Consider the following 16,694-nt stretch of genomic DNA (forward strand, 5'->3'; position numbering starts at 1 on the left):
CAGAAAATCTTTCCACTTTGCCTTTGTTGTGAAAAGCTTATTTAAATATCAATGCTTTCCATAAATCTCCATGTACAAAACTGTGTCCCAGTGTCATGAGGAGCTCGCTTAGTTTTTTATCATATAGTATGTCATTTGTTAAACTGAAGTTGGATTTTCAGTGATATGGCAGGTATATAAAGATGTTTACCAGTGCTCTTTGTGAACTTAATTTTATGTTCTTTCCTTTTTGAGGAAATTTGCTTTTGGAAAATACATCACATAAACTCACTGCTTTTACTTTCTCTTTTCTGTCCTATTCTTCCTCTTACAGACCAGGATGAGAGAGCAGCAGAGCTCAGCAGGGAGCAGAATGAGAAGACCATTCGCAGCACTCAGACGGCTCTCCGCAATTTCCGAGAATTCCTCATTTCCAAGTACCCATCTGAGACCCGTGAGATCTATGTCATCCCCTGCAAAGAGCTTGATGCCTATCTTGCATCCTTCTTTGTGGATGCCAGACAAAAGGATGGGTCTGAATATGAGCCAAACAGTCTGGCCAACTATCAGTGTGGACTGGAGCGGTATCTCAAAGAGCACAGGTATGGATACAGTATTACAAGGGATAAGGAATTCAAGAGGTCCCAGGAAGCTCTAAAGCAAAAGCAGATAGAGCTGAGGTGTAAAGGCAAAGGAAACAAGCCACACAAATCCATGAAGCTCACCTTTGCTGATGAGCTCATCCTGCGCAAAAGAGGCTTATTGAGCAGGTACAATCCTGAAGGGCTTCTGAACCTAGTATGGCTGAACAACACTAAGGCGTTTGGACACTGTACGGGTTTCCATGGGTCCACCCTCAAGTGGGGAGACATCCGGCTGCGGGTGACAGAGACTGGGTTGGAGTACCTGGAGTGGATGGGGCCAGACAACGGGGATGTGAGTACCAAGAACAAGAGAGGAGGGACGGACTCGCGGGTGTACGCCACGCAGCACTCCCCGCAGACCTGCCCCGTGCAGGACTACAAGGAGTATGCCCAGCGGCGCCCTCCGGCCATGCGCTATGAGGATGCGCCTTTTTACCTGTCCATCAAACCCGTTGTCAACTTGGCTGCACTTCACTGGTACAATTGCCAAGCCCTGGGGAAAAACAAGCTTGCCAAGATGGTGAAGACAATGTGTGAGAAAGGGAACATCCCTGGCCGCAAGACCAACTTCAGTGTCTACCAGAGCTGCAGCACCCTCTCAGAAGCTCAGAGCAACCAGCTGGTGCTGATCTGCAATAACTTGGGCCAGCAGGCTGCCCAGTCCATGGCAAGCCACTCTAATACTGGCAACTTTATAGTGTCAGCATCCTATGACTCGTCATCTGACACGGCTTGAAAGAACAGTGAACACTTCTTTCCTTTTTGTTTCAAGCATTGAATTTGTGGTCAATAATACACATCAGCTGTGATTGTACACTATTCCCCCTCAGCCCCCTCTCCAGTGTTAATTCACTTTATAAGAATATATAAACATATAATATATTTTTCTTTCTACAAATAAGTCAGCAGAAATAGTTTAGTATTACTAACAGTATTTATAGTGTTAATGCAAAAATGAAAGGTACTTGTGGGTTACAATAGGAATGCAGATTTTGAAAGGATAAAAATGGTTCTCAGGAAACACAAGATAGACTGAAAACACCATTTTTAACATGTACATATTAATGAGAGTAAATCCCCAGGAGGCTTACATAGCAATTCTGTTCTAAAGCATTTTTTCAACTTCATATTGTAACATGACCTCCCACAGTGAAGGAGACGAACTTAACATTGGCCGCTGCTTCTTACATGCTAGCTTATTCTTGATCAGCAAGACCAAGAAATAAGAAATACATAAATGTAAGTTCAGAAAACCATTTACAGCATTTTTTGGTCTGTTTTTATTATGTTTCCTGAGGGTCATTTACACAATAAAAATCCTGAAGTCACCTAAATGCCATTTTTAACTTTTGGGTATGTTGATTTTTTGGGATCAAAATGTTGCTGGTGTTTAGGCTAAAAAGTATTGTTTTCAACAATATGCAAAAGTATAATGGCAAAACCATTGCCACACGTGATTTTACCTTTTTAAGCATATCTTGTTAGTATTTTATCAGTATGTGTATGTAATGTAAAATCTATTGACATAGAGCACTCTTTCAGTATTCTGGAAAAACCAACAGTACAGAAGAATCTGCTATCTTATCCCAGCTGTACAGAAAAATAGCATCAACTATCAACTTAAGCCATCATTTGAAATCTACAAAACAACAGAGAATGTAATGATATTGCTACAGAAATTTTTAAAGAAATTCTACAGAGAGGTAAAAAGCTGGATAGTTTTAAGTGCTGGAGTATAAATTTAACTTAGCTACACATAATCTGTTTCCAGTGCAGATGATGGAAAATGTACATGTGAATCTGAAGGCAAAATTTGGACCTTAAAGCCTTGAAATAACAAGTTCTGCTGTTCTACTTTGTAGTGTAGTTGTTTACTACAAGTATGGGAAAAGTACCAACAAATTCACTATTTCAGTGAACAGTTATAACTCTTGACACTTAAAATTAGGAACAGTACTTTTCAAGTAAATAAAAGTTTTAAGTTCCCCAAGGAACTTCCCCAGTCACAGCTAGTGCTGTGGTGAGGCTTTAGACAAGTCTGCTGAGGTAATTGAGTGCCTGCTGAAGTCAATGAAAAAGACAGCCTTGGCTGACTTCTGCTGGGTATTGGACCAAACAGCCTTTGGAGAGGCTTTCTTGTTTTGCAGTTTTAATTGTTGTGTTTCTTTTTGCTTGTTTGTCAGTATTTCTTCACATTCCTGCATATCCTTCAAATTCTTTAGATCTGCAACTGTGCAATGACTGTAATCATCACTAATTCCAAAGAAGAGGTGAAAGAAAGGTAACAAATAGAAATAGAAGTAAGCCACCTAGTACCTATAACCTTTTATTTTCTGTGTTCCTAGGATGAAATATTCCTGTGTGAGAGGGAGGTGGCACAGTGTCTGCACCTCACTTAAGCCTTACTGAAGGTATGTTTTGGGGATGAAATAGGTAGCAGATGTGGCACTGAAAAGTCTAAGGGTAGAGATTTCCACTATAATAAATATCTGTCCTCCTGGGAAGCTTTGTGCAGGTGACACAACCTGGCTGTGATCTCTTTTTTCCACATGTAGCAAGGCTGGTAAAAAGTCTGGTTTTCTGTGTCTGACACTCCATGTTAGTGTTGCCACCAGTTCTAGTCTTCCATTTGCCATCCACTGTGTCTCAGGGTAGGTACTGGATTAGTGGGCACAAGCAGTTGTTCATATTATAGAGCACTCCTTTTGTAACTTGGCTTTGGGTCTTGAGGCCGAATTATGACTCTACTGAAGTGATGGCAAGGCATGTATGTGACTTTCAGTGCCATGGCATATCTGACTTGTCAGTGAAGGAGACAGAAACACAGATTTCAAGTGAAGCCAGAAAGACAGTTGCCCAGTTTACAGATGAGGCCAGACATCTGATTGCTGTTTGTACTGCCTTGCCTTTTCACAACAGTGCTTTTAGTGTGATACAGTGACAAATAGTTTTGCAAGACCAGTGTTGCTCTGGGATTTCTTAACTGTTTTCCTCTGAGGACTCATGGAGTGGTGCTTAGTATGTGCTGGAGTGTGAGCATTCAGTGCCAAAGACCTCTCTCAAAGTGCCAGGTGAGAGCTCAACCATGGAGTAGACCTCTAGGGAAGTCTGGTTTTGTTTCTCCCCTCCGGTGCTCATCTCAGCACTTCCCAGTGACAGCTATTGCATTATCTGACATAGTTCCCTATATTTCCTTTCCTGTTCTGCAGTGAGGGGATGGGTATCAGCTGGCCTTTGTGGGGCAGCAGATCTCTGTTTCCCACCTCTCCTCCTCTGCCCAGCCCACCCCTTTGTTCTGAGGAGGCTGGTGCCTGGCTGGACATGTGCTGTGCTGCAAGCAGCTCTTTGAAGTGTTGCTTCACATCAGTGCTGTAATTCAGCCTCAACACAGATCTCAGATGAAGGAAGACTGGCACTCCTGGGTTTTGAACTGAGAGCTCAAAAGAAGCATTTCCCATTACTTTTTAACTCTACTTGCTGCCTAAATTGTTGATTACCACAGTATTAGGATGATTTGTGCTGATGTCCAGCAGCAGTGAGGCCACATCTCTTGTACCTTGACTTTAGCAGGGCACATGAGCAACTTTTGCTTGTCTGGTTAGGGGATAAGCACTGGAGTGTGCGTACTTACTGTGATAGCCTCAATATTACCATGAGGGAGGCCAGGGCCCAACTTGAATTAAATCTGGTCAAGGACCCCAAGGACAACAAGAAGGATGTCTGCAAATACCTCAATAACAAAAGGAAAAGAAAGGATAATATGGGCCTATTACTAAATGAAGAAGGGGCCCTGGTAACAGAGGACGTAGAGAAGGCAGCATTACTGAGCACTGCCTTTGCAATGGTCTTCAATGGCAACACCAGCCCTCAGGGATGTCCCAGGAAATCAGGGTAAAGGAATGTTGGAAGGGAGGTCAAGGAGGGAGAAATGTTGAAGACATCCACAAGTCTATGAACCCTGACAGGATGCATCCACAAGTGCTTAGAAATTTGGTGGACACCACAGCTGAGGCTACTCATGATCACCTTTGAAAGGTCATGGAGAGGTGCCTGCAGATCAAAGAAATCAAATGTCACCCCAGTGCTCAAAAGGAAAAAAGAGAGCCCAGGAAATTACTGGCTGATTAACCACACCCCAGTCCCTGGAAAGGTGAGGAAATGCCTCATTCTGGAGGCCATTTCTGTCCACAGAAAAAGGTGATCAGGATAGTCAGCATGGATTCACTAAAAGCAAATCATGCTTGACCAACCTGATTTGTCTTTTACAATTAAACAACTACGTGGATGGATGAGGGGAGAGCAGCAATCATGTCTACCTCAACTTCAGTGAGGCTTTTGACACTGCCTGTCATAGGCAAACTCAGGAAGAGTGAATGAATGGGATAATGGGGAGGTGGATTGAGAACTGGCTGAACACCAGATTCCAGAGTCACAATCAGTGGCACAGGCTCAGGAAGCCTGTTCCTAGTTGTGTCTCCCATGGTCCAATAGTGGCCCAGTCTTGTTTAACTTATCCATCAGTGACTTGGATGAAGGGGCAGAGGCCTGCTCAGCAATTTCACTGACAACACAAAGCTGGGAGGAGTGGCTGATACCCCAGTGGCTGATACTCCATGGACCCCAGGTCCTTCAGAAGGACCTCGACAGCCTGGAGAGATGGGCACAGAGGAACCTTCTGAAATTCAGCAAAGGCAAATGCAGGATCCTGCACCTGGGGAGGAACAGCCCCAGGCACCAGCACAGCCTGGGTGTGACCTGCTGGGAAGCAGCTCTGTGGAGAAGGAGCTGGGGGTCCTGATGGGCAACAAGCTCTCCACGAGCCAGCAGTGTCCTGGTGGCCAAGAAGGCCAGTGGTATCCTGGGCTGTATTATGAAGAGCATCGCCAGCAGGTTGAGGCAGGTGATGCCGCCCCTCTACTCAGCCCTGGTGAAGCCTCACCTGGAATGCTGTGTCCAGTTCTGGGCTCCTTAATACAAAAGAGACCTGAAGCTCTGGAGCAGGTCCAGGGGCGGGCAACAAAGATGATTAAGGCATTGGGGCATCTCTCTAATCACGCACAGGAACAGATTGCCCAGAGAAGACTCACCCTCTCTGGAGATACTTGAAAATTATGTGGAAAATAATCCTGTGCTGTGTGCTTTAGGATGACCCTGCTTGAACAGGGAGCTTGAAACAGGTAACACACTGTGGTTCCTTCCAACCTTACCCCTATACTCTGATTCTGTGATTATAGGAATAGTTTTGTTCTGCTTTGTGATGTCTGTAGTAACTCCAGCACTGCTGATGGCAGATTGCCTGGTAAATTCTGGTGGGTCAGTCCCACACAGACTACTTGCTGAAGTAGTTAAACACATATGGACAGAATATGATACTCAAGTAATATAGTACAAAAATAAGATTACTAGTTTTGGAGGGCATTTAATACAACCTATTATTCAGTCTTTATTTGTGAACAGTTAAAGGAATTAAGTGACCCCTGTTTATCTAATTACCATTTGTATTAAGGCTGTGAAAGGTTATTAACTGTCTGGGAGGGAGACTTGGTGGGTTTGAACTGCTCTGGTGGTTTTGTCTAATATTGGTATAATAACTCTTTATTTTAGGTGAAAGAGGACAACTCAGTTATTTGCAGTTTTGACTGAGGGTATCACACCTGCTTTGGCAGCAAGTTGCAAGCTCACAGCTTGCAACTTGCGATGGTGTGCAGCTTCCCTGGTGCTAAGATACAGCAGTGTGGCCAGGGGCTAGTGCTGCCAAGTCTTAGCATCCTATCCATCTGTCTAAACAAAGAATGGTGGTCTACAGCCTTGGCTCTTGTTACTGAGAACCTCTTACCATGAACTCAAGGGCAGCTGGCAAAACAGTGTCCTGCTCCTGTCCAGCACAGGCTGTAGATGGTGATTGGGTGCAGTGGCTACAGTGAGGTACTGCAGGTGGGTGGCTGCACTCCTGCCTACATCATACTCTGAAGTAAAAGCTGAGCTTTTGCCCCATAGTGAGGCTGTGATTTCCTTAAGATAAAGATAGCTGGCTCCAAAATGGGGCTTGCTTTTTTCTTTTCTTTTTCCTTCCTTTTTTTTCATGCCACTCACCTTTCTTTGACTTGATGTTAGACCTTGTCAGTGAGTGATTTCAACTCAGCTCCCTAGCAGAAAACACAGCAAAAAGAAGGGGGAAGTCAGATAATTTTCTGTCACTGTACTGAGCTGAATTTGCTAAAAAATGAGGTGCAAACCCTGTTGGGGAGACAGAGGATGGTGTTTATCTACCAGCATCACAGAGTCATTAGCCTGCCTCAGATACTTCATCCTGTTAGAAACCCATCAAAAGGATAATGCAGATTCAGACTCTTCTGAATCATTTATAGATGTATTGGATGCCTTCAGAATTATCTACTGGCTTTGGGGAGATTTTCTCAGTGCTACCAAGAGCAAAATTTGGTCTTGAACTTAAGAGGCTGAGTGCCAAAGCACAGGCCTACGCAGTGCAAAGGGGTCTGCACTAATCTTAGTGCTGACTTTCCCACGTAGCCTTCTCAGGACACCACAATAAGAGTCAAACATGGGGATTATATGTGGATGTCACTGGACTGATCTGGATGCAGCTGTGCACAATACATGCATTTCGATCTGTTCACATGATTGCACATGTAGATGGGCAGAGCTGTGGACCCTTTGGATGGTGTAAGCTCTGTTTTTTTTAGTTATCCGTGCATGTATTTATGATGTTGTGGTTTTGCACAATGTTACATGTCTTCATGCAGTTAATGGAAACTGAAGTCTATGATGCCTGGGTGTCACAAACAGCTTGTTTTATTTTCAGAAATGTATTTATGCAACAAAATGTATTTTTAAGTTCAGGAGAATGAAATACTGTCATGAACTACACTGTAAACTAAATTTCAAGGGTTACCTAAAATAACAGCACATACCTTATTCACTTGCATAATGCAATAATTCTGTGATAGCAGCATCAGGGCTACTGACATAGATGATAATCTAACAATGGAATCTGTGTCCCTGTTGCATGTTCTCCTTTATGAGGAGTATCAACCCTTTCAAGCTCTTTTTAGAAATTCCTATGGACTGATACTCAGTCTCTACAAAATTGTTACCCTGTTAGAAAGCTGTGTAGGGAATGACACACAAGCAGTGTTGTACTGTTGTGTGTTTGTGTCTTAGATGTTTGTGACCAAATCTTGTTCTGCTCTTTGCGCAAGTGATATGGGGTGGTAAGATGGGGATCAGAAAGAGCAGGTGCTGTGTCACTCTGAGCCCAGGCTGCCCTAAGGACTGAGACAGTCCTAAAGGACATTTGAGAATCCTGTTGCACTAGGTTTCTTCCTGTTCAGCTCATATTTTACCCTTTCTTGTTATCATGTCTATGTACATCCCATCAGTGAATTGACTGACTGGGCTAGCACATGTGATGCGTGGGCTGATCATTCCATCTGACAGCTGCAGATGATTGTGATTGACTGATCTGCCCCAACCCAAACAGCTCCACTCCCCTCACCTTTCCTGATCCTCAGATATTCCTCCTTCCTGGTGTCTGCACTGTGGGGCAGGGAGACTGTTTTGTGCAGGGCTGCTCTTGGCTGGGAGCCCTGCCCATCAAGTGACCTTGTGCTTTGGGGATAGCACGCTCAGGGTGGACCACCTCGCATGGGATATGTGGGGTTATGGGATACTTTGTGTGAGCACTCTGGAGACTTGCATCTTGCATGCTGGAAGCACCCTCCTTCTTCCCTCTTCTGCTTTTTGTGAGAGGCTTTCAAGTCATGAAATGAGATGGAATTTATTCCTGTGTGGAGGACCAGGCCCACATCTGTGTGCTGTGTAGCCCTCCACTGACATCATGGACTGACAAATAGGACTGAGATGACTGGTCCTCAACAGTATGCAAATTCTTGGCTCCCTCAGTCATGGAGAGGAGTTTAGTTCATGGTGTGAACAACAGGGCATTGGGAGCCATCCAGCTCCCTGAACTTCCAGAGGCAGTGTGAACGTGTGTTAAAAAAGAGAACCTACAAGATGCAGAACTGTCATTTTATTTTTCTGAAATGAACCAGTTCATCCCTCTGGATTAGTTTAGAGAAGGATTTCTCACAATGAAACATGGCAGGAAATGGGCCTGCTCTTTTTAATTAGGGTTCTTTGCTAATTGTCACCATGGAGAGACAGGTTCTTTGCTGTCCTTGTTCTTAAGGGGCAGGATGTATTTGCTCTTATTTCTCTGCATTCCTGTGTGTGCTGAATTCTGCACTCAGGAAGAGTGAGGAGAAGAGGTCATCCATTGTAAAGCATGGCTGTTTTCCTAGCCAGGAACTTGGTACTATGCTTTCTGGTGATGGTCCCCATGCTGAGCCATGTCTTGGTGGTTGTGGACACTGTAATGGCTGGTGTCTTCCAGCTGTCTCTTTGCTCTGTGCAGAGCCAGCATGAAGGTTGCAGCATGATTCTCCAAAAACAGAGAGCCTAGGAGCAACTTTTCAAGGACACACCTATCAGCTGGGCATCTGCAAGCCAAGAAGAGAGAAAGCCTTAAACACAATTAAATGAAATTAAATTTCCAAAGGACAGTATTGAAAAACACATGAGGCTGTGCTTGACCTCTTCAAGGGTTTTGGAAAACTAAGGGCCCCAGGGCTCCACCTCTTTCAGAAGAGTAACTACAGCTGGCAAAGGAGTGACCCTTCTGAGGACAAGTTCTCTGAGCCCCCAGTGAGTTGCATGGTTGCACTGCTTCCAGCTGCACTCCTGCAAACCAGGTTCCAGCCTGTTCCTCCCCACTGCACTATGACTGGTGCCCTGCAAAGCACTGTTGCCATTGTTCTCCAGCACCTTGACTCTGCCTGGAAGCAGCAGAGAGGCATTTACAGTGGAAAATCCTGCAAAGCTGTGAAGCCTCACAGCCCAGAGAAACCTATGAGTTTGTTGAAAAGCTTGACACTATCCTCTCAAGTGGAACATATTTGAAGCAGTGGCAATGTCTAAAGCTTTAATTCCTAAACTGATGTGGGAAAATACGCTTTTGCCACAAAATTTTCTTTTTACATGAACTGATGGATCTCTGTCTCAAGAAATTAATTTATTTTCTCTGTTTTCTCACTCAGCTGATTAATGGTATTTGGTAATGCATACAAAACTCCATTTATTTTATTATACAAATGCCACTAAATGAGTTGTCTGTGCATGAAAAAATGGACTTATTGTTTCAAAGATATTAGGATGGTTTTGGCTAATCTTTTATTCTTGTGATCAGCATTTATTAAACAGTATTTATTGCTATCTGAAAAAACAGCACTATTTCAGATTTCAAGCTGATCTTTTGTAATTAAAAGAGGTTTATTTCACAGCATTTAAGGTACTGGTAAGATAGATGCTATCTTTGAAATTCAGTGGGGTACTTTCAGTTGAAATGAGAAGAGGTGTTTAGCTCTTTTAAACAAAGCTGTAGGAATCTGTTAGTTCTTTTTGGTTACTATTGTTTGATAGTCTGTAAATGTCAAGAAAATTACATAAGAGTCAGGTGAAGGAAAAAACAAAATATAAAATGTTTAGGAAAAAGTAGAAGACTAAGTGCTTTAAAGTAATTAATTTAACAGATACTATCTTCGCCATTTCAGCTGCTTTTATTTTTCTTTTTATTTTTCCTTTTTTTCTTTTTTCCTTTTCTTGTCTTTTTTTTCTTTCTTTTTTTTTTTTAAATGAACAAAAAACGACTCTCTGACACTGCTCATGCCTAGAATTTTATCTGCTTTCTGAAAGTTGTAATCTTGCTGAGACTGCTCTTGTTACCATTATAGCATGTTCTCAGCTGGCCTAGATCATCTGTAGCTTTATGGTCTGTTCCACATTGCTCCTGCTTGCTGGGATTCCTCTTTCTCTTCTGCTGTCACACATTTAATTCACTTCCTATATGTAAATTTCCATCCTGAAAACCGATGCAGGTGACATTGCCTGACTATCATCAGTGGTGGATATGGAAGGCAAGGATCAATACTAAATGGCTTCAAATTGATTTTGATAACTTTTGTATATGGAGACAAACATCCTAGTGTCTCTAAGGCTAAAGGTGCACTGAACAATGACTGCAGTATCAGTCGTCTTGTGGAGACCTTTGTTTTCTGCCTGGTACCTATGATTCAGATCTTGGAAGCTTTGCCTTCTTCAGGAGCTTTCTCAATGAGCAGCTTGAAAGACTGGGTTCCTCTGCACAAGGCTGGGTGCATGGATGTGAAATGCAGGTGCAGAAGAATCCAAGGCATTCAGAGATGTGCAGACAAAACATGAAATGAGATCTGAAAGCTGTCAGGGGAGGAAATGGTGAGAACCTGATTTTGCACCTATTTATGGCAGTATCTGCAAGCTGGGTAGTGCTGCTGCCAGAGAGAATTTGGTGCCACTTCTGCAGAGTGCAGTGAGAAGTGCATGCCCATGACTCTGTTTTCAATAAGCTTGGGCTGTTCCTGCATTTCCTCCCCAGGCACATGACTAGCCTCACTGGAAATGAGTCTGAGGTGTGCAGGAGGGGACATCACTTCGCAATAGTGCTTGTTTTTGTCCATGTGGCACATCCATCTCAGGGTTCATCTTGAGATCTGTCTGGGCAGAAGAACTACTCAATACTGGAAGAAAAAGAAGTAGCAGAATATCCAAGTTCAACAAAAAGCAATGGAAAGTCAGTGGAAAGGCCTAGCAAACACAATGGAAGTTTTTGTCCTTTTTTTCTAAAGAAAGCAAGAGTAATCCTTATCCTTTAATATCCTACTTTGTTTTACACCAGAAATAGAAAATATTTTCCATTTGTTTTAATTACCTACAGGCTTTAACTCTGTCTTTGAAGAGCATTTTTGCTATTACAACCCTTGGTATAGTGAGCAGTGCTAGGAGAAACAGCTAACGCAAGGATTTTGTCTTTCCCTGCATGCAATGTTTAATCTTTACAAATTTTTTAACGTGAATGTATTTTTTTCCATTTTGTAAATTGACAAGATTAGCACAGTTTCTTCCAAAACAGCAGCTGACAAGCATATTTTGCTTAAATAAATTTCCACCTAACTGTGAATTCTCCATAATGATCTATTCATTCTTAGAGTTGAACCTCTAAAAGGTTAACACTCACTCAATGACTGCAACAACTTTTTTTTTAAGAACAGTTTGTAAACTGTTTGTAGGTTTTAAAATATATTTTGTTTATTAAAAAGATTACACTGTCTTGCATAATAATAATATTAATAATAATAATTCTATGCATTGTGTGATTCAGTGATGTTGCTGTTGAAATTTTGCATGTCTTCTAGATGTTCTGACATTTGTATGTTTACGTGATACTTGTAAAAATCCTAAGCCTTGCTGCTATGATCACCACCATTTTAGGTAAGTGAAAATTGTACTGTGAAGCTATGCCAGTTAGCAGGATTTTTGTGTGTCATACTAAAACTGCATTCTGCTGATCATTTCTTGGTTTATGCCAGTATTTAGTGCCTTCTGTAGAAGGAATCAATATGTTGTGGTAGATGGGATGTGCCAAATTTCTAGTATCTTGTCTGCACAGATTATCACTTACCAGTTTGAAGCATAAAAAAAACCAAAAGGAAAAAAAATATTTAACTCTCCATCTTTCTTTCAAGTGTCTTCCCATTGATTTTAATTTGGAAAACCTTTAATAGAGCTGAAAGGAAGCCATCATCTCTGACCACACCTCCTGCACCAGCAGTCTCCCAACTGTGAGGGAATGTGTAGCACCAAAATGTTCCCATTGGTAATGGATCTAATGAATAGCAAGGCCTGCTCAAGTAATTTTGGAGCATGCTAAAACACCATTTAACTAAAGCAGTCCTCTGATTACCATAATAGCTCTCATAGCAGTTGTCAGCTGGCTCCTGTAAACAAGTGTCAGCCTGGTCAAGTGGTGGATTCTAGTCTCTGCTCCTCCTCTATGGAAGCTACACATTGCTGCCAAATGAGACTTGGATGAAAGTCAAGCCCAAGATTTTTGGTCTCTTTTTTTTCCAACTGCTCCCATGGCAGCCAACCCTGTTAATCAAAATTCTTGACATTGCATTTTCTTCTAGCCTCTCTCTAAAATCTGGCAGTATTGCAAATGCACACCAAGCATATGCATTTGTTTTGATCTTCGTAAGATTCTGATAGGCTGAAATTGTATCATACTGTACTCATACAACAAACAGGCAAGAGGGAAATGTGAGATGCTGAGCTCTGGTGGATTTCCCAGCCACCAGGCATGGTTCACTGTACCTGGGATGATATTTAATATAATATTTTGTATGGAAAAATAAGAGGCTGGCCACCAGTTTTCCATCCCTGTTGAGACATGAAAGCTATCTTGAAAAGACTTTTCAAATCAAAATAACAAGTTATGAGAAAAACTGCATGATTGGGGAAAATAAGAGTGCATTGAATTTATCCTTAGAAGTTTTGGTCTGAAGTCATCTCTGTCTCCAAGCAGTAAACTTGACAGCCTTTGTGATGTAAAAGATAACATTTATGCAATTTTTTTTCAATTTTGTTGTTCCTTTTAGTGATACCCAAGACATTTTCAAAAGGCAATATTAAAGGAAGCATACAGAATATGCTGGAAATCATCCTGTGTAGTAAGTTGCAAGCTGATCCTCCAAAACCTGATGAATTTAAAACCCCAGCTGATTAAAACCTTCCACAAGTGATAGAATATTGAGAAGCCTTTTGCAGCACCTCAGTTCTGTCAGGAGGGAATGGGGCTCTCTTCAGAAATGTTAGGTCCTATAATTGTCCTTTAAAAACTGGAAGCTTCTTGAGATTTGCTTTACCAGACAAGGAGCCAGCTGGGACCAGTTACAGTGTGGTTCTCCATTGTTTTGGTTCACTAATAGCCATTTACACATGAATGTGTGCTTCCATTAGTATGAGTGAAGAGTTTTCACTCCACAGAACTCCTCCCTGTGTGGCCCTAATATTAAATATTTAAGGCATGGTCTTATATCCTACATTTTGTCTATTTGTGAGTAGATCAGAGTCTCAGTGGTCTCATTATTGCACTAATTGTCTTACCAATTTGTCTTTCTGACTTCTATGTGTTAACCTAATTCACCAAAAAAAAAAAAAAAAACGAGTCAGATTCCTGAAATACAGCAGCTGTTTTTTCCCCATCTTCTTTTCCATTTTGAAGCTAAGTATATCTGCATTATCTCCAGCTTAGATTAGAGTCAGAAAAGCCATCAACATCCTTTATTCCCACTTTGCACACTGGAAATGCAGTAAGGGTTCTATAGGTGCAGACCTGATCTAGCCTGCTGCCTGTAGTATGTCAGTCTAGTTGCATTTGTTTGCTTTTCACTGCAATTCATCTTTCTAGATGTAAACTAGATGATATTAATGGTGTACTGGTTTAGATACCACCTTCCAATCACAGTGATTCCTTCAGTGTACATATTGTCAGTCCTGTAATTGCATTTTGTCTGATGTACATTATATTGCAGGACCAGCTTTCCCTTTTGCTTTTAAATATAGCTTAGCCCATGCTGCTGAAAGGATCCAGGAAAGAATTATCTATCCAAACCCCAGTGGAATTTGGGACCTAGTTTTTTTTAGATCCCCTTGCAAGCTCCAGCTGTAATCAGCTATTTAAGGCAGAGATTTCAGTTTGAGGAGTGCTGTGTATCATCCACTCCAAATGCAGTTGCCTGTACACAGGGCACCTTCTTACACAGATCCCTTGCTCCTGCATTTGTGAGATTAACTGAACAGCAGTTTACTAGGAAGAAATAATATTTTTATGCATTTTAATGGATTAAGCTCTGCAAATCTAGAAATCTGGGGGGAAGGGGGTAATTTTCTGAAAATGTGAGCAATATTGTCAACTAGTCCATTTTCAGTTAACTGACCACATTGTCCTCAAATTACCCTATTCCTGTACTTGCACAGCAACAGGAGAAAAACAAGCAAAAAGGCTTTGCGGATGTAAATTAAGAAGAATTTAATAACCTACTTTGAGCCTCAGATCCCCAGTGGTGTTTCCAGGGCTGGTGATTTTTTTACTCATCAGATGGATAAGTTTTGACCCATGTGAATGTCACATTGCTATGCCTGCAGTATATTTTGAAGAAGCAAACTTCATACATGGTAAGGTCCTTCACTGATGAAGACTGATACGGTCAAAAAAGTTGTCTGTCACTTCTGTCAGTTAGAAAAAAGGTTTTTTTGTTGTGAAGTATTTTTCTTTTTCAAGAGACTCCACTATTTTTAATGGGGATAGAGTAAACAAATGTATGTTGTACTGTTGTCTGCCACAATGTCTTCTTGAAAAATGTTCTTCAAGTATTTGAGTACAGAAGAGCCCTCAATAAGAAGAAAATAAAAAGGCTAAGAAGATTTTTTTTAAGGTGGTATTTATGAGTTTTCTCTCTTGCTTCGTTGTCAGGTAATTAGGCTTTTGAAAAGAATGGATTCAGTTTGTGCTAATTGGAGTATGACATTCACTGTTACCGGTCTGTAAATTCCAGAGATATTCTGATCTTTATTGCACTTCACCTCCATTTTTATTCTCTTAGGATAATCTTTAAGAAGTCTGGTTCTGCTGCATTAGAGATTGGTTTCAGTGTCTGTACAATGTTTGCTACTATTGTAGTGTGACTGTATTTTTGATTTTAAAAATTTGTATTGGTATAGCCTTAGCTTACAGAAATAAAGACCATTTACAATAAATCAAAATAGTCATTGATGTCTGTGGTAAGTGCATGCTTTATTCACAGTATTTTGTCTATAATTAGGTGTAGAAACCAAGTCTCATGTATTGATAAATTGTTTTCTGCAAAGTTGACTCTTTTCTTTAATCCAGTGAAAACAATATATGTGGCATTTCAAAGCATGTTGTATAAAAAAAGCACAAGCTGTGTCTCATATTTTCCAAGTATGTGTATCTGCATAGCTGGAGAGTTCCCATGCACTCTACTACATTTTGATTAGCAGAGTACAAACCAGCTGACCAAGAAACGGTTGCTCTCATACCCTCCTAACTTCTGGGGTTGTGTTTCAGGAAAACATTTAAACAATTGCTTAAGTAAGTCCTTCCCTGCTCAGGAATGCACTTAAAAACAAGCTTGACTTGAACCATATGTTCATTTAATCTCAATATAGTAGGACTGAAAGCCTACATTCTTGGAGCCATTTTGGAGAGCCTTTTGGAAGCCATTTTCCTGAACCTCAGTTCCAAGGCACAATTTGGCGTGAAATAATTTATTTTGCATGCAGAATTTCTGCAATAAGGTCTACTTTCCACATTGTTTTGTTTTAAAGTTCATCTAGAATAATGTATGAATCCAAGAATATGCATCTTTTAAGACAGGCTTGTCAGATATGAGGTTTTTCTGTTCAAGAGATTTTAAAATGAAAAGACCAGAAAACTAAAGCTCATAAAGCCCTTATATTATGAAAGTGAAAGATCCCAATTGGAGAAGGTCAGTGTCTAGAGTTCTGCCAAAGGAATATGAGAAAAGGAAAAAGTCAAATCCCCCTGAAAAGTGGTATCTAGGGAACAACAATGTGTGCTGTTTCTAGGACATCACTGCAAGATAGTGCAGGATAGTAAGAGATAAGTGACATCATGAGTGAGGTATAGAGGAACATGCTTTTCACCAGGCATTCTGTGAATGCATTTCTACCACCTGGCAAATTCTGCAAAAAAAATTCCTTCTTGATGCTTGGTGCTAGCAGCTGGACTGTGCTCATGAAACATGTAAAAAGTATCCTGTCAAAGATCCTGCTGTTGTCCCAGTGACAAGTGGAAGGAAGAAAGGAAGACCTTTGGATGAAGAGACAGGGAAGTGAGGTATGGCCAGGCACTATCAGGTGCTTTCACTGTCTGTTACATGTGCACAGTAAACCTGTTTGATTTAACTTTATAGCTTGGATTAAACTGAAGTTGAAGCTTCTGTTGGTCTAAAAGTGAGTATGCAGTGGGTGGTTAATGGTCTAAGGTGTTTAATGCAGACTGAGGTAAGCACATTGGCAAAATTCTGGTAACTCAGCTACTTTCACTTTTCCCTTTGTACACTGATTAACTTAGAT

The 16,694-nt window shown here is 41.3% G+C and overlaps 1 protein-coding gene across 2 annotated transcripts in view; it reads left to right on the top strand.

Moving 5' to 3' along the window:
• The window catches only part of KIAA1958 (KIAA1958 ortholog), an 85,153-nt gene extending 69,805 nt beyond the window's left edge, over positions 1 to 15,348 (top strand). For both annotated transcript variants that reach the window (XM_077790079.1, XM_021525031.3), the window contains exon 3: positions 314 to 15,348. In XM_077790079.1, the coding sequence (XP_077646205.1) occupies positions 314 to 1,359 (1,046 nt within the window). In that variant the 3' untranslated portion in view covers positions 1,360 to 15,348. The remainder of the gene's footprint in view (positions 1 to 313) is intronic.
• The last annotated feature ends 1,346 nt before the right edge of the window (positions 15,349 to 16,694 follow it).

Source organism: Lonchura striata, chromosome Z (genome assembly GCF_046129695.1).
Source record: "Lonchura striata isolate bLonStr1 chromosome Z, bLonStr1.mat, whole genome shotgun sequence".
In the NCBI taxonomy this organism is placed as follows: Eukaryota; Metazoa; Chordata; class Aves; order Passeriformes; family Estrildidae; genus Lonchura; species Lonchura striata.